The sequence below is a fragment of the Onychostruthus taczanowskii genome, unplaced genomic scaffold, assembly GCF_017590055.1.
Source record: "Onychostruthus taczanowskii isolate IOZ18803 unplaced genomic scaffold, ASM1759005v1 scaffold107, whole genome shotgun sequence".
NCBI lineage: Eukaryota > Metazoa > Chordata > Aves > Passeriformes > Passeridae > Onychostruthus > Onychostruthus taczanowskii.
This window is the reverse complement of record NW_024497297.1, coordinates 312,355-334,246: the sequence shown is the minus strand read 5'-3', so window position 1 is coordinate 334,246 and position 21,892 is coordinate 312,355. Positions and strand designations below refer to the sequence as shown.

The window sequence follows — 21,892 nt, the reverse complement described above, 5'->3', positions numbered from 1 at the left end:
GGAGGAGAGATGCAATAAAGTTTGCACCACTCGAGGGAGGCCTGCCAGAGGCAGTCCTAAAGGCTGCCATGAATAAAACACGCTTTAAAGAGCCAGCGAGGATTACAAAATCCTAAAACCCAGGCGGGACAAGTGGGATACATCATCCCCCCCCACATCAGAGGCAGGCTGGCAAAGAGGATGTGCTCAGAGCACAGCACCAGGAAGCAGCAGGATGATCACAGGAAGATTTGGATTTCACAATCCAACAGAGATGGATGAAAATTTCCAGAATCGGTCCACAGGCATCATTTTTTGCAGTTATTTTTCCAAAGGGAGGAGACGGCAAGAGCAGGTCTGCTCCTTGTGCGAGGGAAAATCCATGTGCGGCACGGAGCAAAGCAGCGTCTGTGCCCAGGTAGAGAGCTCCGAGGGATCCGCGACTGGAGAGGTCCAGGCCAGCAATTGACCCTTTGAAGGAAGCCGTACATCATCATTAAAGAGCTGCACCTCCCGGGGGATCCAGAGGCGAAATAACCCCGGCGCTGCTGTCCCGGTGTAGGAGAAAACAGGGCTCAGGGAATGACAAATGGAATGCGCGGGGGCGGCAGGGTTTACCTGCAGCCCGAGCACGGGAAGGGCTCGGGATCTGCTCCTCAGGGAAGCTGATAGGGGAACAATAGCCTGCAAGTGGCATTGTTTGCAGGAAAGGCGAGATATTTGCCTTTTCTCACTGATGTTGCTGCATCTCTGTGGGGGCCCCTTCCTGTGTGGCTAATAAGCAGCAAGACACCAGACGTGGAATACAAAAATTCCTTTGGCTTTGATTCCTTTTCTTTCTGGATAGAGTCAGCCTTACTTTTGTCAAGATCCCTGTTGTCTGGATAATTTCATCTAGAGATCCTCAAGGAGGAGAGATCTCCACATCACTCCGAGTTTAATATCTCGGTTTGAGCTGGCATATATTCCAGCAATAATTTATACAGCTGAAGAAGGGAAAAAAAAAGATTACTTCTGTCTAATTGGCATTACACTAATTACCAGCAAAATACATCAGGCAAATATCATATCTCCTCACTCTCTGTCATTTTGCATTCCCTGCTCCATTTTCTCTTTCCTCGGCAGCAATAAAACAACACGACAGCCATTCCGACATCCCTGAGCAGGGATCACATCCTGCCCCCTCCTCCTTTTCCTGCTGCCTCCTTGTTTCCTCACGTCCAGGCAGGTTGCACGAACCCAGACACACACAGCTGACAGAGAACTGCTGTTCCCAGGAACCTGTTCATTCCAGCATCTTGCGCTTCCCTGCTGGATCCCTTCCCCAGCCTCTCCCATGCTCCTTGTCCAGAGAGTTCATCCCTGGAAGAACATTTTATACCTGGGTAATACAGAACACAGACTACAGGAGAGTCACAGGTTTCACCCATGGGCCACCTGAGCTGATTTATTCCTGATTCACAGCATCCCTGCCAGTCTCCCCCAAATTATTGGAAAAATGATGTTATTTTAGCCCAACACCAGTCTCATGCCAGAGTAAAGGTGCCAAATGTAAATCCAAGCATGTCCAAGAGCTACCACGAGCAGAGTCCTCATCATCCAGCTCATTCTGATGTGAGCTCCCTGCCAGACAAGAGCCCTGGAACAGAGCACTTTGGAAGGATCCTTCCCTGTTCTTGTCCCCCAAGCCCAGGAATGAGGTCTGGATGTTTGTTTTTAGGGATACAGCCCTGGAAGGAGCATCCAGGTAGGACTGTGTCCGTGACACCCTGGGAGGTTCCATGCTCCCACCAGTGAGGTTCAGCCCTCCTTTTCCACGAAGACCGAGGCTGAAATGCCTCACAGGGATCATTTGGGAGCCTTGTACCCTGTTCAGAGGCACGACCCCGTCTCCACCCCGCTGGGGACAACACACACAGACAATGTCCCTGCATGTCTCTGCTGGGAAAACAGCCTTCCAGCCACCAGCACATAAATTCCCTCATTCCTGCTTGTTGGAAGCTTCTTGTCCTGCTCAGACGTGCTGGAAAGGGAGCCCAGCTCCAGCCACACTGGCCAGGGAACAAGGACTGAGCCCCACGTGGCTGCTGTTGTGTCCCTGAGCAAAGCGTGGCCGCCTCAGCTCCCGGGAAATGAGCCCTGGATGCTGGCGGGGAACTGAGCTCTCAGGAAGGAGAGGCAAACGCAGGGGCTGCCACGGTTTGATAACCTCTGAGGCACAGCAGCCTGTTCCTGGGATGACTCGCCACATCCATGACTAATGGGAGATTTATGGAGTGTCCTCTCCACCGGGGAAGCGGAGTGCCAGCGTTCCAGCCACTTAACGGAGGGGACTTCAAATCAGGATGGATGAGAGCCCGTGGGAAGGAGACAGGAAGAGAGATTCTTTAATGGTGACAGCACAGAGGATCAAATCCCGGGGAAGAGCCAGAAACTGAGACTGACACCTGACCTGTCTCAACAGCAAAGCTCCCATTGATTTCACCAGGGACAGGGATGAATCCCTTATCCTCTATCTCCTGCCGGCGAGAGGGATTTTCCATGTGAGGGATCCACATCTGACCGATCCTTCAAACTCAGCCACCTGCTATTTTTATGAGAAAGAAACTGCGGTGTGGAGTCCACGAGAAGCTCAAATGGGAGAGTTTGTAAGCTCCTCTGGCATTAAGTTTAAATCCCACGCTAATGCAGGTCCCTTGCACGGGCAGAGGCACTGCCAGGCAGGTTTATGGAGACATTCCGGAGCATTGGGAGGCAGATAAAGGGGAATAACTGCGGTAGATCACACGGGAGCTGGAAATGGCACGTCAAATTACTTCAAAAGGAGCTTTCTAAGGAAGCAGGTCTTTGAAAACAACAAATAGTCTGGGGCTGCTGAGGGATCCTGCCTGTCTGTTGCTTTTACACTCGGTGGCTTTTTCTGGTTTAGACGTGTTCTAAAGCTGAATGCCAAGCTCAGAATCCCTGCCTCCCGCAGAATCCCGGCTTCCTGCAAGTTCAGCTCTTTGTGGAGCCACAGAGCAGGCAGGGTGGGAAAACTTGCTGTCTGGAGAGCAAAATTGGCCCAAGAAATGTGACCCAGCAAAACCTCAGCCTGGTCACTCCCCTGTCCAGCTGACCATGGAGCTGAGCTGGGACAGCAGGACGGCCCAGGGACAGGGGTAAGCCAGCCAAGAGGGACAGGAGAGACCTGCCTATTGTGCTCCTAAAACACACACAGCATTATGGCTCAGGAGAAATCATCATTCCCAGTCCTGGCTGTCCCCCACCTGTCCAAAGAAGCCCAAGCTCAATCGTGCATTTTAAAATGAAACACAAAAGAAGAGCCTGAAGCAGCTTCACCCAACCCCTCACTCCGAGGAAATGTCCTCCCTGAAGAGGAACGTGGGACAAGCAAAGAAGGGCCCCACCCTCCCATTCCCATTGCAGATCTAATTCGGAAAACTCTTCCTGGAACCGGGTTTAAAGAACTGGAGCTGAAGACATGAATAGTTGGAGGCTGACGTAAACTATTTTTGGAAAATTGACTTTCTACCAAAGAAGGGATGTTGAGATTTGGCCCAGAGATAAGAATAGCTGTTCGTGACCATTTGCATGGGCATTTGCATTGGAATCTGCAACCATTGCCAGGGAAAAGGAAAATGCCAAGTCGTCTGTGGGTTGGGTTCCTGTTTTAATGTCACTGGGGTCACATTCTGCCAGGTGAGAACCTTCTCCCAGGCCTGCTGAGGTGGAATGTGATGGAAAACGTTCCTGCCCTGGACTGGAGGAGTTCCATGACACAGTTTAGCCTCCCTTGTTGGGAAGATGGGAAATCCTCCCTTCCCTGGGACAGAAGAAGGCGCCTTCCCTCAATGAGCTAATTTATAATTCTTAGCTAAAAACTTCCATATTCCCATCTGTTTGTAGCTGATTCCCTTAAGGAAAGTCTCAAAGTCTGCCATGGAGCTGACCAAGCCCAAGAGTGGTTCCAAGGAGCAGGGTGAGCTTGGGGTCAGCAGCTCCCAGCTGTTCCCCAGGCCTGGGTCTCTGCAGGATTGCCCAGAAAATCCACACAGTGAGGGCAGGGTCATCTCCCTGAGCTGTGCCCTCACCATGCACAGGGACAGTAGCATCCTGGGGAGGGCTTCCAGAGGGAAAGAGGAATAAAGATCAGGAGAAATGATAGAATTTTCTCCACCCAGTAAATTCAGAGCAGGAGGAATGTGATGGACATAACACGAGCGAAAGGGCATTCGTAGATTTCCACTGGCTTGCCACAGACAGCAAAAGGGAATGGAAGAGATCCCAGCCCAGGGTCACAAGGACCAGCAAGAAACTCCCAAATTCCACTCCTGAATGCAGCAGGCACACATAGGGCCATGGGGACCTGGATATGCTCCAAGAGAAGGCATCTTCCCACTGAAATATGGAGTTTTTGTCTCTGTTGACTCCGAGTGACTGCACTGCCTGGACCTTTCACAATCACACCACATGGGCTCAGGGACAGAAAGGGGGGGGGGGGGGGGGGGGGGGGGGATAAAGGGCTCCAGGATTTACAGGATCCAGAGAGGGATAGATAAAGGATGCCACGGTGAAAGCAACCAGAATCCAACAGGGAAATTTGGGTGCTACAAATAACACCTCTAAAGATGTCCAGGATCTGCCAAGGATCTTTGGAGAACTCGAGGACAGTCTTATGTGTGTGCTACCACATAATCCTGTGAGGCAAGAGAGGCAGATAAATTATGGCAGCTATTTTGGACAATGTCTGAAGCGAGGAGCAGCCTTCTTAGAAGGTCTTGAGAGGATTAAACGCACTCTCTGGAGCTGGGAGCAATGTGCTTGTTCCTGGGGCAGGGGAACAGCCGTCCCCTGTTTACCCCGGGCTCCTGGGGACAATTAAGGAAGGTCACCTGGCTGGTGTGGCAGGACAGCTGCCCTGCCCCGAGCAGCTCTGGCGTCAGAATCTGCCCAGACACAGCCACTGGAAAACATGAAAAATAAGGAAATAGGGCTGGAATTACAGCTCAGGCAGAAATGTTGAAACTGGGATGGGGTAATGCAGGGCCATTTGCAATCTGCTGGATGTTGTCTGTCCTGATAAAAATCTTTTCCCATAAGTGATTAAGCAAACCAGGAGCCAGTTTTGGGGATGAACCAACATTAAGTGTGGAAAGGAGAGAAGCTCCCAACTTCTTCTGAAGAAATGCAGGTGCTGAGGATCACTGAGGGACCCAGAAAGAAATTCCAGAGGCAGATGATGAGCAGAACATGGTCACAAAGAATGTGGACACCCTAAACCGAGGCAGCGGTGGGAGCTGCTGGTCAGGACAAAAGGAATTCCAGCCCTGAAGTGTTAAAAAGGACTGAAGATCAGTTACAAAAACCCCAAACCCACAACGTCTCAGCTAGAGAGGAGTCCAAGCAGCAGCCAGACCCGAGCCCAGCTGGACAGATGTGTGACCTGCTGGATCCCAGTCAGCAAAGGCCAGGAATGGCATGGATCTAGTGGGAATCCCACACCCCAGACAAAGCCCACTCCAAAGCATTCCTCAGCCTCTGCAACAAAGCAGAAGTGCTGCATGGTACATTTGAAAAAAAACCCAACTCCACAGACTGCAAATGTGCTGGAACTCTTTCTGCAAGACAAAAGGGACATTTAGAGATAATATAGGAAACAGAGAATAGGTTTTAAGATCTAGAGGAGTCTCTGTGCCAGGGAAGGAGACAGAATGTAATTTTTTCATCCCATCTGTTGGCTGTGAGGAATTGAACAACAATCACAGTGAGAACCTTAAAAAGCAGCTCATGACTGGCACTAAAGCAGAGGCAGGAGGCAATGACTGCCCAGGGCTGCAAATCTATCCTTGTGGAGAGCAGGAAAAGAGGATGGCTGGCTCAGGAATACTCTGAGCCATCCACTTCCTCAAGGAGCTCAGAGCTGGGGGTGCTCAGCATTGAGGAAACTCCAGGGAGAGCTGAGAGCCCCTGCCACGGCCTTCCACGAGAGCTGGAGAGGGACTGGGGACAAGGGATGGAGGGACAGGACACAGGGAATGGCTCTCACTGCCAGAGGGCAGGGATGGATGCGATATTGGGAAGGAATTGCTCCCTGGGAGGGTGGGCAGGCCCTGGCACAGGGTGCCCAGAGCAGCTGTGGCTGCCCCTGGATCCCTGGAAGTGTTCACGGCCAGGCTGGAGCAATCTGGGATGGGGAAAGGTGTCTTTGCCCATGGACTGGATGGGCTTTAAGGTCCTTTCCAAGCCAAACCATTCCACAATCCCTGGCACTGCAGGATGCACACACAGCCAGGTGCAGCCATGTTTCCATGCCATGGTCACGCTGTGAACACAAACACTCCCAGACGCATCATCCCTGCACCTGGAGCTGCTGTGGATGTCACCAAGTGCTGCTGGGGGGCCTGTGGGACATCACCTGGACACATCCAGCCCACCAAAAGCTTGTGGGCAAATTGGAGACCATGCAGAGAGGAAAATGAGCTGAAGGAACGGAAGGCTTGAACCATAATCAGAAATTAGCAAAGAGGAGAAGGGAAGCTTCTCCCCAGGGTGCCTCTGCAAGGGTTGCCAAAAAAGCACCACACACATCCAAGATGTGTGCCAGATGTTTCTGCTGCCCAAGAGTGAGGCTGCAGGTCTGTGGCGGTGGCAGGAGCAGATGGCAATGACTGGGAGGAGCGCGAGGAAGGGTGGGAGGAGAGGAAGAGACACCCAGCTGCCAAAATCCCTTGCCTTGGCTCTGCTCACAGGGAGGGACTTGACTCAGTTTTCTTTCAAAGAGACCTTAAATGCTGAGTTGCCTGAATGGGCTCTCCGAATACGCACCAGGAGAGGGAATTCTGGTGTTGCGGGACTCAGTGGGAAGAAATGGGAGGAGCTGAAGCAGTGTTTAAGTGTAGACTGGTGAAACTGGGGGCAGAGAGGACCTTCCACTGGGAAGGCTCGCCTGGGGTCTCACACACTGTGCTAACCAAGTGGGATATTCCTAAAGGGATGCTCCCAGCAGAATCACAGGCAGGGATTTCATGGCCAAGCCACACACAGGTAAGACAAGCTGCTCCTTCTTCCTTTGCAATGCATCCCTCTAAATCTTCCCTGAAGCAAAGGAAAACCTTGGCTGGGGGGGTTTTATTGAGCCCAGCAGCCAAACCCGGGAAGTGGCATCTCCATCCATCCACTCCAGCTGTGCTGAGGTGTTGGGAGGGGCCCCGACAGCACCGGGAAAAGGCTGGGCTTAGCAAAGCCTGAACCAGGCAGGAGAGCTTGAAACCAGCTCTGCCACAAAGTCCCAAAGCCAAGCTCAGCTCCCACCTTGGATGTCAGCAGCAGCCTGGGCTCTGGCATCTGGGAGCAGCTGGATTCCTGCCTCATGCCTCTGGAACACCAGGATCCCAACACGCAGAGGGAGGAGCTTCAGCTCATCCAGGGTGACCTGGAGCAAGCAGCCACTGAAAAATGCAAATTGCAATTTTCTATTTCATTCCCCACCTATGGCGGAGTTTCTTTCCTGGAACTGTGAGGATAAACTCATGAACATCTGGGAAGTGCAGATCCTACGGCATGGAGAGTGCTGGGAAAGCTCATGAGGTGGTTGTTAATTCCATACTCGGAGCACGGTTGTAACTGCATGCATAAAAAATGGCATGGGGTCCCCACTTTAAATAACAGCCGTAAAACAGATTTTGGGGGTGGGAAAACATGAATCAGGAATGCCTCATCCAATAAAACACAATCTCAGATATGTTTGCACCACACAGGGACAGAGGGAAAACAAGCTCTGTGTAACAATTCCCAAATTGCTCATATTTGGTCCTGAAGTCCTGTTAAATTCCCTCGATGGAGAGTGACTAGCACTGTCCCCATCCAAGCCCTCTGTGCATTATGGCAGGGCAGAGCCTCCATGGAGCATCAGCATTCCCAGGCCCTTCCAACCAAAGCAAATCTGGGATCCGGGGGAACAGATGTCTTTGGGAAAAGCAGCGGGTGGCCAAGTGGGAGCCTGAGCTTCGTTCCCAGCTCAGCATGCCCCACCTAGGTGGGGAACAGTGCAGGGAAATGTTGGGGAGGAAACAGTGGGCAGAGAGGGAAAATAGCAGGGATGACAAACGCTGGGATGAATGAGGAGCTGCCACGTCAGTGCTAAGCTCCTGGAGAAGTCTTCACCAGAACCAGCGTAATTCCTCCTGCAAGGGGCCTGGCTCAGCCCCTGCAATACAGCATTTTACTGCAGTCTGCACAGCAGAAAGGGTCCAAAAAAGGAGGACACTGAGATGTGTGTTAATCAAGTGAAGAACCATCTACAAAGAAAAGGCATGGATCTGTCTTCCAGTTGAAACGCTATAAATAGCCTTGCATACTTGCTTATCAGATTGGTTCGGCTGCAGGGATAATCTCCTGGAGAAAGCAATGGAAGCCCTGTTATGTTGGATATTTATAACCAGATGAAAGCTGAGAAAACGCACAGTCGTGTCAGCCTGGCGCTCGTGCCGCGGGATGGGGGTGCGGGATCCAGCGCATCTCCACCGTTCAACAGAAGGTCAAGAACAGCTTAGTCTGCCCAGACTCCCAAAAAACCAAGATATGACCTCCCTGAGGGGGCTGGGGCTGCTGATGAAACCAAGGATGTGGTAGGATGGTCCCCAAAAGGTCATGATGGTCCCACATCACTGGACAGACTTTGCAGGAAACAAGTCATGGTTCTTCTCGGGACTGACAAGGGCTGGCTGGAAGCACAGATGGGGATGTGCCACACCTCGGGCAGGGAATGGAGCAAACACAACTCTGGTGAGCTGGTCTAACACCCCAGTGCCTCCTAATCCCCAAATCGCCTGTCCCAGTGCCAGGATGCCCTCACAGTCTGCTTAGAGGATCATGACCCTGAGCCCAGCTCCTCAGGTCCCCCCTGAACTGCCATGCCAGATTATCTGCAGAGCACCAGGACCAGCTCGGGATAATGCTGGTGGATTCCCGAGAGCCTTGACCTGCCATGGCCTCTGCACCCAACACAGAACATCCTCCAGCATCAGGACAGACGCTGGAGCCACTGGAGCCTGATTCCCAACCACTGCCGTGGGAAGGGAGCCAAGGCAGGACGTTCTGGGGGATGGAGAGCGAAGCAGGGTTGTGGTTATTCCTGGAAGCCTCCTCAGGGTCTGTACCACACAGGGATCCAATGGTGGATGGGCGTGGGGTGATTCCTGCTCTCCTGGGAGGTGAACACACACAGGGCATCTTGTGCCAAGACAGGGAGCTGGTTTGTAGGGCAGGTTTGTGATGCTGTGGGCAAGGAGCCATCCCTGGTGGCTCCAGGCAGTGTCCCTTGGCCTTCCTCAGCTCTGCCCATCCAGCCGGGCACATGACGAACATTCCAAGGGATATCCCAAGACAACCCTCTCTACCCTCCACCTTCCAGGTGCTCTTCTCTCTCTCCTCTTTCTACTTTTAGTCCTGCTCCTCCCTGATTATTCCCAAGTTTCCTGTCATATTCCAGGGCTCAAGCTTTCCTCTTCCAGATCCATCACCCCCACTACCTGGCCATATCCATCAGCTCATCCATGAGGTATCTCCTTGCTCACCACCCTTCCAGCCTCTCTTCCAAGGACTCAGGGAAGCCCAGTACTGTTACCGAGTGCCAGGGCTCCAGGAACTGCTCCAAAGTGCTCTTCCCAGGTGACTGACTGGCACTGTTGGGGAGAAAGTCATCTGCACAACACTCATGGACAGGAGGGTGCAACAGATGGATTTGGGAACCCCACCATGTCTCGCTCCAATGGTCTGTGTTGTAACACAGAGAACTCCAGTGTTACTCCAGGAATAACCTGGAAATTGGGAAGAGATATTCCACTACACCTGTCTATTTCCAGAACAGAGGGACCCAACAGGTTTGCAGCTCCCTAAAAACCATCTGAACCCACACTCAGCCATCTTCCCACCACGCACACACCTGTCCCAAAGCCAAGGATGCTCCCAGAAACAGGAGGAGAAATCAGAAGAGCCCTCTGCCACCTGCTCCTCTTCCCTCCTAGAAGTTTCTTTGACCCTGCCACCTCCACAGCCACCTCCCCTGGGGACACAAGCACAGAAGGCAGCAGGTGCAGGAGAGATGTTATGTGCACAGCCAGAGCCAAATCCAAGGAAGCAATGGGAGCTGGCCGGAGGAGACAGCTGGGGGGGTGGGCTGCAGCCAGGGGGGCAGCACAGAGGCAGCACGAGCAGCACGACCGCGGGTGAAGCTGCGTCGGGACAGGGGAAGCAGCTCTCTAGTGGTGACACCACAGACACCTCCAGGGGTTCTCAGGGGAAGCTGGACCCCACTGGGAGGTGACCTAAGGGGCAAGGTGAAGGGACATGTCGCTCTGGGGTTTGCCGCCACCACCACCACGCTCGATGAGCCTTCGCTCCACAGATCTCCTCAGCCCAGCCTGTGCCACTAAACCTGCTCTGCCCCCTGGAACCTCCCACAGCTCCAACCCCAAACACAAATGGGGAGCTCCAGCACACCCCAATCCCCCTAAGGTGGGGACAAGCAACCATGGAACCCCTGAGTGCAGCACACGAGCTCCCCATGGGCTGGGATACAGCCCCTCTGCTCACCCCTGTGCTACCATCTCAGACCACAGTGTAGGGCCAAATCCACCTGTCCCTGCCATACCCACCTGTCCTCTGCCCCACCCACCTGTCCTCTGCCCCACCCACCTGTCTCCTTGACTCTTCCCATCCCACAGCTCACCCAGACCTCCCCTCCCTCACCTACCTGTCCCTTCCCCATCACTCCTTGCTGCTCTCTTGCTCTGAGCCTCACCTCTTCTCCACCCTTCTATCCCCACCAAGCTGAGCATGTCCCAGCCGAGCTCCACATCACCCACACCAGGGACATGGATCATGGAGGACCAGAAGCCTCGGGGACAGGTCCCAGGGGAGGGGACAGGCGCGAGGGGCAGGCAGGTACCGTTCTCAGGGTGCTCCATCTCCCCGATGCTGCCATCGGGCGTGGTGCGCTCGTAGTGGTCCTCGGGCAGGGCCAGGGGCCCGATGCGGGGCCCCGACGAAGATTTGCTGCTGGGGGTCTCGGATTCCTCCAGCCCGCTGTCGTAGTAGCTGTGCTGGGAGGGGTCCTGCAGGTCCTGAGCCTGGCTGGCTGCGGAGAACGTCACTCGGCGATGAGGTAACTGCAGACAAGAGAGAAGATGTTGCATCACCCACCCTGCAGGTGAAGGCAAAGGGTGGGGTCATCCAACCTGACCCCATCCTCAGCCCCCAGAGCCATCCTGGCAGACTCAGCACCAGGCTCCATCCCAGCCAAGTGCTTCCCATCACATGTAGGAAGCACACTTTGCATGGTCCCTGTGCTCCCCCAACCCATCACTCCCTCCACGGCTCTGTCCCAGCCTCTTCTGTCACCCAGGTGTCCCCTCCCATGGCAGGACGGCTCTGGAAAGGTCCCCCCATCAGCACAGCCTCCTGAATCACTGTCCCCACCCTTGACCAGGGCCCCCCTTGGCAGGCTCCCGACACAAATCCAGAGCCTTGCGTGGCCAAGGCCACCCCAAAGCCTCTCTGATGGCATCGCTGCCCAGCACAGAGCCACGGCGACATCCTCCCTCCCCTGCCCGCCCCTGGCCTGACCCCAGCTCCCATCCTCAGGATTCTCCTCCCAGGGTCACCACCAGTGCCTCTTTTATGTGCTTATTAAGCGTTTCCAAGACCCCACTTCACACTCTCCCTCCCCAGCTCTGCCTCATGCTCAGGAGCAGCTCCCTGCCAGCAGCCATTGAGCCACATCATTATCCCGCTCCAAATCCTTCCACCAAATCCTTCTTTGGTGTGATTACCGAGGAGTGGAGTAGAGAGTTCAAGGGGCAAGAGAGGGGAATGAAACACAACCACCGAGAGCAAGAAAAAGCCACCACAATGTTTCTCCACTAGAAATGTGGGGAAAAGCCCAAGACAGGAATTATTTGATGGGGATCTGAAGGTGATGAGGCGAGAGAGAAGCCAACACGCCGTTTAGGCTGAATACCTTTTTTTGTGCTGGTGTCTTTCTTACAAATCAGTGGCAATCAGGCGTCCCACACACAGCGAGCACCGGCCAGGAAGGGGAAGGAATTGAGACGAACAGAGGGAAGGAACACAGAGGGAGCATTTAGATGAGCTGCTTTAAGGTTGGTTGGACCTGATTAAATTCACCACAGATGCTTAGAGACCTGATTTAAGTAACTTCAGAGCTGTTAGGGCTGTTTTTTTTTTTTTGTTTTTTTTTTTTCCCAAGACTTTTTTTTTTTTTCCTGAAGAATTTGTAGAGAATCAGGGAGCTTCCAGAAGACTGGAAGTGAGCTAAAATAGCGCCTGTCTTTAATGATGAGAAAAAAGAAGAGCTGGAGAATTATAAAACAGTTAGCTTAATTTCAGTTCCTGGAAAAATACTGAAGCAGATAAAAGAACTCTTTGTAAGTACCTACAAGATAACAAGGAAATGAGTAACAGCCACTGTAGGTTTGTCACAAACAAACATGTCAAGCCATTGAACTCGTTCCTTTGAAAAGACAGCAGGCCTCGTGGAGGGAGGAGGAGCAGTAAATGTTCTAGCTCCACTTGAGGAAGTTTTTTTTTGACACTGTTTTAGCTGATTTTCTCATAAGTAATGCAAGCAAACAGCAGAGGTGCAGCACAGTACATCCCTGCCTGGGTAATGTGGGTGCAAATCATTTGGAAAGTGCTATTCCTGAAGGAATTACTGCAGACAGCCTTTTTTAGCTGGGATCATGGATCAAATTAAAGTTCCGGGTTGTGTCCCGAATCCATTGCTGGGCTGTGTTTTCATTAGCTGCTGGCATGACAGATGTGGGATGGATCTGTCACATCTGCACCCTTGTGAGGAGCAATCACAGCTGGCTGAGGATCCTGCACATCATCAGCTGGGGATCCACCCCTGCTGCCAACCTCCCACCCAAAAATGCATCAATATTGGGATGTGTGAACAGGCTGGGATGTGCCAGCTCTGCCGGGTGCCAGGAGGCTCAGCTGGGCACCAGTTTTGAGGAGCGTGCCCCACTTCAGCAGAGAAAAACAGACAAGCACTCATTAGAAACCGTGACAAAATATTTCAAAAAAAGAGAGAAATTGGTTCAGGGAAGAGAAGGTTAAGGGTGGGAAAGGCTGGAAAGAAAAGCCTCTGCTTGGGACCACTGGCAGATGAGGAGTGACCTCTACCTGCAGCAGGGAAGACCAGGTTTATCACTGTGGCAAAAAACCCACAAGTGGTAGCTTTGGCCAAGTGCAATGACAGAATCATGGCAGGGTTTGAGCTGGAAGGGCCTTAAAGCTCATTTCATCCCACCCCTGTCGTGGGCAGACACCTTCCACTAGCCCAGGCGGCTCCAAGCCCCGTCCAGCCCGGCCTCGGACACTTCCAGGATGGGGCACAGCACCCTGTGCCAGTGGGCTGCCGGAGCAGAGGGTGCAACCCCTGTCCTTAAGGCACAGGCAGCCCCTCCCGGGAGGGCTCTGCAGGAGCTGAGGACAAGGCAGTGCTGCCCAGGTGCCAGTGACCCTCTGGAGTCGCCTCCCAGCCCACAGGGATTGTGTAAAGCCTGGCACTGCCCTCTCTCTGCACCCTCCCCACCCAGCTGAAACCAGTTTCCTGCCTTGCCTGGCCCATCCCGAGCTCCTTCTTTCCCTCCGTGCTTACAGCAGCCCCGCCAGACCAGCCGGGCTCCTCTGGGTGCTGAAATAACACAAATAAACAACCTCCCAAAGCCAGCTTGTGACAGCCACCATCCCCCCACCCCGAGGGGTTCCATCCCAACAGCAGCGCTTTTACCTGAAAAACACCTCCTTTAAATGTCACCTCCTGCCAGGCAGCCCTCGAAAGGGCTCCTCTCACTGCAGGGCTCCCAAGCCCTGTCCCTGCAGCCCCACAGGGCAGCGTGGCACTGGCACGAGGAGTGCCCCCTCCCTCTGTGCCCAGCCCCACCAGCAGATGCCCTGGGAAGCTCTCGACCCGCACAGCCCGGCTCTGGAATCATGGAAAGGCACGGAATCGATTTGTCTAGCCTTGACTCACAGAAATTGGGTTTGGCGTGACCTTTCTGGGGGAGGTTAAAGAGTCTTTGAGCAGGCAGTGGCCTCTGCACAAGGAGCTGCTTGTGCACTGCAGTCGAGGCATGCCAGAGCCTCCTGTTTGAGGAGTCAAACACAGCAGGTCCAAGTCACAACCGGAAAACAGCAAATCTGTTTTGGGGACCTCATCTTTGCTTGCCCCAGTTTTATCCTGCTCCTCATCAGAAGTGACCTTTGCAGGTGCCATCTCACCAGGGCTTCTTCCAGTGCATTCCTGCCCTTCCAACCTCGCAGGTTTTTCCACCTGAGGTCTGTGCCAGCCTCTTAACCCTGAGCTACTCATGCAGCATGACCCTTGAATCCATTTTAAAGTCAGCACTTCCCAGGATATCAGCAGCGTTCCGTTTCTCCACGCGCAGCTCTGCGCTGGGCCGCGCTGAAATGCACTTTGTTTAAATGGGCCCAGTTTACCAAGCAATCGGGATTGCTCTGCATGGCTGCTCCGTCCTCAGCACCATCTCCCACTCCACCAATCTCCGTGGCAGACGCGGGTTTATCAGCTGTGATTTCAGATTTCCTTCCAGACCATTGATTACAGTGGTGAATGGCAGCGGGCACGGCGCCGCTGCCGAGGAGCAGCTCAAGGAGAACCTCACTCCACAAGGAATCCCAGCCAAGCTTCCCTTCCTGAAGCTCTGGATAACCAGATCTGCCTCACAATGCTGTGCTGAGAATCCCAGAATCCCTGGCTGGAAAAGCCCTCCAAGGTCATTGAGTCCAATATGTGCCCGATCCCTAGCCCAGAGCTCTGAGTGCCATGTCCAGGTGTTCCTCAGACACCTCCAGGGATGGGCACTCCAAACCTCCCTGGGAAGCTTCTCCCAATGCCTGACCACCCTTTCCATGGAGAAATTCCTGCTGATGTCCAACCTCAGAGCAGTGTTCAGGCAAAACAATAAAAAAAATAATAATGATAATGATGAAATCCCCATTATCAGCTAGGAGCATCCATCAGTCTCCAGCTGCTCTGTACCCAACACAAACCAGCTCTGCCTCTCCAGCCCTGCAGGAATGCCTGCAGCAGCCCTTGTTCCTCACAGAGGCCAGGACCATGCCTAAGGAAAGGTTTAAAAGCCAGACCAGTCACGTAATGCCAGAGCCCAGTGTCCCCTGCCATCAGCCACGGTGACTGACGTCAGTGCTATTTCCATCAGCCATTCCCTGCTTTAGCCATTAATCCAGTTGTTCCCTGGGGCTGCCGAGGGCAGTGAGCACTGCACAGCCCCAGCCAGCTCTTCCAGCTGCTCGTGCCATCACTGCCTTACCAGTCCTGCCCACCCCAGGCTCCCAGCTCCATGGACACCTCTGGAGCAGAGAGATCCCACTCTTTGCTACAAATTATTCCATTCAATTATGTCAAATATCTTTATTTTTAAAGTCTTTGCTGGTTCCCAACACATGGGCAGGTCCCACATCCTACGTTGTTATGTCTCAGCCCAAATTACTCCAACTATTTAGTCAATACTTTTGCATTTTTCTCCATAATTAACAATTTTGCAATCTCCACTTGGAATTGACAATTCCTGAATTCCACCTCTTCCCGGCACATTTTTTAAAGTACTTATTGTGTTGACTTTGTAATAATTGATTTTCCCCCAATGTCTTTGGCTTTGCTTGTTAATTTTCTACACTCCAGAACGACTCATTTCTCCTAATTGCTGTAACTCCCTCCTTTTACCCCCAGTATTTATTGGTTTCCTACTTCCAACTGCTGCCACTGTGCTGGAAGGGAATTTGGGGCAGAGCTGTCTATTTTCTCAGCTGAGAAATTGTGGCTTTGGATAAAAAAACCTGCATTTTCAGGGCTCCCCAGTGTCACTGTAACATTCCTGATGGGGACACCCATGCCAGTGCCACATCTGAGGGACAAACTGAGCCCCTGTCCCCCTCTTCTTCCCGCAGGGATGCTCTGATGAGGGTGTTCATCCCTGGGAAAATCCTGCAGGTTCCGTGCTGCTGCAGCTCAGGGATTTTTCCTGAGGAGGAATCTTTGGCAGCTCTCCCTCTGATGACCCCCATCCTCTGTGAAGTGCTCTCCTGCCTTTTTGAGTCCATGCCTGCTCCGGCCTCTGCAGATTCCAGCAGCAGTGAACTCCCGGCCCATGTGCTCGCTGGAAAAGCTCTTCCCTTTGCTCCTGCCTCTGCTGCCTGCTCGTTTTGCCTTGAACTTCTCCTACCTGCAGGGTTGTGAGGAACGGCAGTAATTACTCCTCGCTCTGCCCCCTTCCAATTCCACATATCCAGGCTGCATCCTTCTCTGCCAGGTCCTGCTGCAGACACCAGGCAGGTCTGGCCAGCCCTGCTGCCCTTCCCTGCGCCCCTTCCAGCCCTGCTGCCCTTCCCTGCGCCCCTTCCAGCCCTGCTGCCCTTCCCTGAGCCCCTTCCAGCCCTGCTGCCCTTCCCTGAGCCCCTTCCAGCCCTGCTGCCCTTCCCTGAGCCCCTTCCAGCTCTTCCTCAGTTTTCCAGCCACAGGCAAGCCAGGCCCAAACCCCCAGCTCCAGTTTTGGGGCTCGTGTGGCAGTAGCAGGAGCTTTGTTTTGGTGAGTAATTTTTGTGGGCTGTCCCCAACCTGCCTGGTCCTGGCTGTACATACCAAACCCTCCAACACCAATTCCTGACTGTGCTGGTTCCTTCTGCCATGAGGGCACATTAGGAAAAATTATACTGGGAGACATTTCTTCATGGAAAGGGTGGTCAGGGATCAGAAGGAGGGTGGTGGAACCACCATTCCTGGAGGCATTCAAGGAACAGCTAGAGGCGACACTCGGTGCTCTGGGCTGGGTGACATCAAATCTTGATGATCTTGAAGGGTTTTTTTCCCAACCTTAATGATTCCATGAGGATTCCCGCTCATGGATGCTGGATGGAGCTAAGGGGACCCCACACTCCTCAGCCCCTCTGCTCCCTCCTGCCTCTTCCTTTCCTCATTCAAACATCTCCAGCTCCCAGCACGACCTGCACCAGGCTGATTCTCCTTGCCAAACGCAGGGAAAACAAACTCAGCCCAAGCAACAGCAGTGCCAGGAGGCAATAGGAATTTGGGATGTCACCATGTCCCCACAAACCCACGGCATCACCGCCTGTGCAGAGGGCAGGGACCAAGCAGCAGGAGAAATTCCATTGTTCACAAAGGAAACCACAAAATCCGCCCCGGGCACCCTTTTCCTGCTGGCAGGGACGGAGGGAGCCACCCTGCTCCCCCTCCCTGAGCGCAGTGGGGAAAATCCAGCCCTTGTTAACTGGCTCGCTGCTGATCCCAAAGCGGGATCCGCGGCTCCCCTGGCCTCCTGTGCCTCCCCACACGCCAGAAGCCTCCTTTCAGGCAGCTGCCAAGGGAGCTGCTTCCCCAACAGCCGCCACAATGCAGCAACTCACAGGGCTGGGAGTGAAAGGCAATGTCAGAGCCAGCGCCCGGAATATCAAAATAACCCACAAGGGAGCCATTGTGGCACGGGAGTTACTCAACTTCACAGGGATTCATCAACCCCTCTCCTTCACAAACCAACCTGGAGCCATGCAACATCCCTGGATATGGAGAGGAAGAGAGAAGGATAAGCCCAGGGACCGTGCTGTGAGTGACCCAGAGCCAGCTTTCCATGGGTGGAGGCTTGGGAATTGTTTGCTTTGCCTGACGAGGAGCAGGGCTCCAGTGCAGTGCAGCACAGCCTTGGGAGCAGGAGGCTGAGGGGAATATTATGTCCATGGAAACCAGGGCAGGCCTCGAGGAAAGCTGGAGCTGAATTGCCAAAACCACCCAGGGCAACGCTCGAGCTCCAGGAAAAAGGACACAGCTCATCCCTGAGCCGACCATTTTACAGCTCTGAGCCACGAGAGCTTCTGCTGCCGTGCTAGGGTGAGGCTGGAGCTGAGACAGCTCTTCCCATCCTGTTCCATGACCCTCCAGCAGCACACTGTGCAGCCAGTGCACTGATTTTTGGAGGAGAAGCCCCCCAAGAGCCCTCCCTGCTTGTTCTGCACTCACCCTGCAGGTGACGGGAAGAGCTCAGGGCATTTCCTGGCACAGCAGCACCCTGAGGGACAGGGACAGGGACAAGGCAAGCACTGCCCTGGCTTGGTGTCACCTCCTGGCATCTACAGCTCCCCTTTGCTCCCGTCCTTGGTGGCCTGGGAGTCCTGTCTGCCCCAAGGGTCCCTTCCTGCCCTGCCACAGAATCTCCAGGGGTTCAGTTGGTTGACAAGACCCAGCTGCATTCCCAGGATTGCTCCCTGTTTGCCCAACACAAAGGAATTGAGGGAAGGGCTGGGATCAGGTCCCAGGGGCTGCTTTGGACAAGGGAGGGATATGGATGGACCCATCTCTAAGCCAAGATCTGTGCACATCTGTGAGACCCATCCTTTAATTCAAAACACTCCTTCAGGCCCTCCCAAGATTTTGTCCCTGAAGATGGTGTCTCCCAAAGAACCCTGACATTCCTGGAGCGCAGTTAGAGGCCCAAATCTGTGATCTACCAGTCTGATTTTACTGGGGTCACCTCCACCACAGCCACTGGGGTCCCACAGGGCACAGCAGCCATGGGGTGACCGCCCTGGTCTGTGATGCTCACGGGGCCTTGTGTGGTGGCTGTGTCTGCCCACAAATCCCTGTGTCCATCCCCAGCTCCCAACACCCCTTCAGCTCTTTCACTGTTGACAAACTAGAGAAGGAATCCACAACCAGAGTTGAAAAGCACAGGAATCCATGGAATCCCAGCTCTCAAACCCAGGTATTATCCCAAAAAGCACCTGCTCCCCTCCTGAGTGGCTGCTCAGCTGACAATTAGCGAGTGCTGACCTTGCAGTCAGCAGAGGCAGTCTCCAAGTCCTGCCGAAATAATGATAGCAGAGCAGCCAGCCTCAAATGGACATCAGCTCCCGAGGCACTATTTAATGAATAAATCCAGGGAAAATGCGGGCTGACTCCACAAAGGTGCCCTGAAGCCTCCTGAAATTTGCATGATGCTCAAAGAAGCCGCCAAAGCCCGGTGCCAACCTGCCTGGTCAGATCGAATTTATCTAACTCAGAGCAAGATCTAACGCAATTAGAGACCCATTTAGGCAGCCTAGGGACAGAGCCTGCCTAACCCTCAGCCTATCCCAGCTCTGAGCCCATCAAGGAGGTGCCATTTGGCTTTTCTTTGGGTGGAATGAAGATGGGCAAGGAAAATACGGAAATAAATCAGCAGAAGGGCGAACGGTAAAATGGAAAGGGGTCATAATCTTTACGGAATGATGTCTAAATTGGCCTGGCCGTGCTGCCCTGGAATATCTGTCACCATCCAGCTGATAATGGAGCTATTCTGGAGATGGTTGGTGTGGAGTGGAAATTGCCCTGGACGCAGCAGGAAGCCTCATAATCACGTTAAAACTATCTTAAGATCCCAGGGAGAAAAAGCTTTCCGGGCCTGGGAGCAACATTTGAATAAAACCCTCGAGGAATCCAACAGCTGCAGAGTGGCAAAATGATGCTGGGAAAATAATGAGCTAATCTGGCTCCCAGTTGAACCCAGTGGAGCTGACAGGGAGCGTTGAAGGCTCTGGGGAGAGCAGGGGGTCTGAAGCTGTAGACTCAGGACTCTATCAAAAACAATGGAGATAGCCAGGAATGCCTCCATGGAAGCCTTTCCACAGAAAACCTGTCAATTTGCTGAAATCAGATCATTATTCAAGCGAGCTCCCTGTTTCAGGGCTGGGGTATGGGGGGAGATCTTTGCTGACACATGAAAATGAAAAAATGATGCTCTTGCAAAGGTACCCTTCACTTCAGGACTCCAGACAAGTATTAATTATGGAGCTCAACTCAAAAAGGTCAGGCAGAATCATGCCTTTAGACATTACTAGGAAAAAAATATTTATATATAATATATATTCTGACTGACCTGGGAAACAGGGGGGAAAACTCTCAGTTCTTCCTGATTTGCTTTCAAATTGAAAATTTTCCTCTGAGGGCAAACCTGTTTTGCAACCAGCTCTATTTCCACTGGCAAAGGGCAGCAGCTTTTCCTGTTTGCCCAAGGAATTGTGCCTGTTCCAGAGGTCTGGGCACCCACACGCTGCAGAGAGGGGCAGAGCCCTCACTTTAGTGGTCTGCACCTCCCGATGAGTGGAGATACCGGGTGAGACAAAGCTTCCTTTGGAGACATCAAACAGGTAGGACAAGTTATAGGAAGGCTTCTTAGGGCCACTTATCTTGCCTGCACTGCTCCAATTCCCATTCCCACTGGCACAGGACCCCTGGGATGGATGAGTTCTTCAAATCCCAGGATTGCTGTCACATCCTTGGCCAAACCAGATCCTGGCTCCAGACAAATCTCCAGCACATTAGTCAAAGGTTTCTGAGCTCTCTGGGCAAGAGACACCCCAATAGCCCCTAATAAACTGTGATCTACTTGAAATCCTTGGAAAAAAACCCCACCCCAGCCCCTCCAGGCACTTGCAGAGCCTGGAATCACAACACCTCAGAAGGTCTTGCCCAGCTTGAATGAGAACGAAGGGCTCTTCAAACATCTGAAACACGGGTTTTGCTTTCCACAGGGCTCAAGTGCTTTTGATGAACAAGCAGGAAGATGAATGGATGAGTGTGAGAGGAACATCACACATCGCTCCAGCAGGACACTTCCAGCAGGATCCCAGTCCAGAGCTCAGCCATGAGGTGCTCCCCCAGCAGCTGCTCCTAAGCGCCAGGGAGCTGGGAGGATGTGAAAACCAGGCCACGTGGGAGAGAAATAGCTGCAGGCTTTCAGGTTGCTTGGGCCTTTCAAGATGTCTCCGAGGAGCTGAATCAGGGCAGGCTGCTCTGACAGCTCTGGTGCGGGATCAGCTCCCAGGGAGAGAGGTGGGATCGCTGCCCTCCCCAAAGGATGGCTCCCAGCTTTGATGGAACGTGCCAGGATCCCTGTGCCATGTGCAGATAGGAGATCAGAGGGGTATTTTGCAAGCCAGGAGGTGCTCAGAAGGATGTTTACATCCTGGGAAAGGGGCATCTTCAGGGATCTCTGGGCAGGACCCACGAAGCCTGGCTGTGAGTGCCAGAAGGATGGAAATAATGAGGTGGTGGAGCTTTCTCCTGCTCTCCTGGCAGGTCACAACCCACGCTCCCACCACAAACCCACCCACGCTTCCCTGCAAGCAGCTGAAGGGCTGAGGCAGTAAACAGCTTCCACCACACAAGGCATTGATGCAAAACAAGCAGGAATGTTTTTTAAGGGATCTGGGGGAGTTGTTTTCTTTCTGGTCCTCTGACCAACCTCCTCTTCCTCTCCAGAGGGTTGGGTTGGGAATCACACTCAGAAAAGAAGCCTTTACTACAGATAGGATGTGGAAACCAGGTACTCAAGTGTGCAGAGAACTCCATAAAAGTTCAGAAAGTCAGAGAATAGAACCATGGAATGGTTTGAGTTGGAAGGAACCTTAAAAGTCCATCTCATTCCACCCCCTGCCATGGCAGGCACACCTTCCACCATCCCAGGCTGCTCCAAGCCCTGTCCAGCCTGGTCTGGGACACTGCCAGGGATCCAGGGGCAGCCACAGCTTCTCTGGGAAATCTGTTCCAGGGCCTGCCCACCCTCACAGGGAAGAATCCCTTCACAATATCCCATTTAAATCTCCTCTTTTAGTTTCAGAGAGATCCCGTTGTCCTATCATTCTCTGCCTGTGTAAAATCTCTCGCCATCTTTTTTGTAGCTTTCCTTGAAGTACACAAAGGGTCAGGACAAAAGGCAAGGTCAGTGAAGGACCTGTTGGGAGGAAGCTGAGTGAGGCTGAATTGCAGGTCTGACTCCAGAGGGAAAGCCAG

The 21,892-nt window shown here is 53.2% G+C and overlaps 1 protein-coding gene across 3 annotated transcripts in view; it reads right to left on the bottom strand.

The window, feature by feature from the left end:
- The window catches only part of PCDH1 (protocadherin 1), a 55,079-nt gene that overhangs the window by 14,426 nt on the left and 18,761 nt on the right, over positions 1-21,892 (bottom strand). For all 3 annotated transcript variants that reach the window (XM_041417933.1, XM_041417946.1, XM_041417939.1), the window contains one exon: positions 10,931-11,150. In XM_041417933.1, the coding sequence (XP_041273867.1) occupies positions 10,931-11,150 (220 nt within the window). The remainder of the gene's footprint in view (positions 1-10,930; positions 11,151-21,892) is intronic.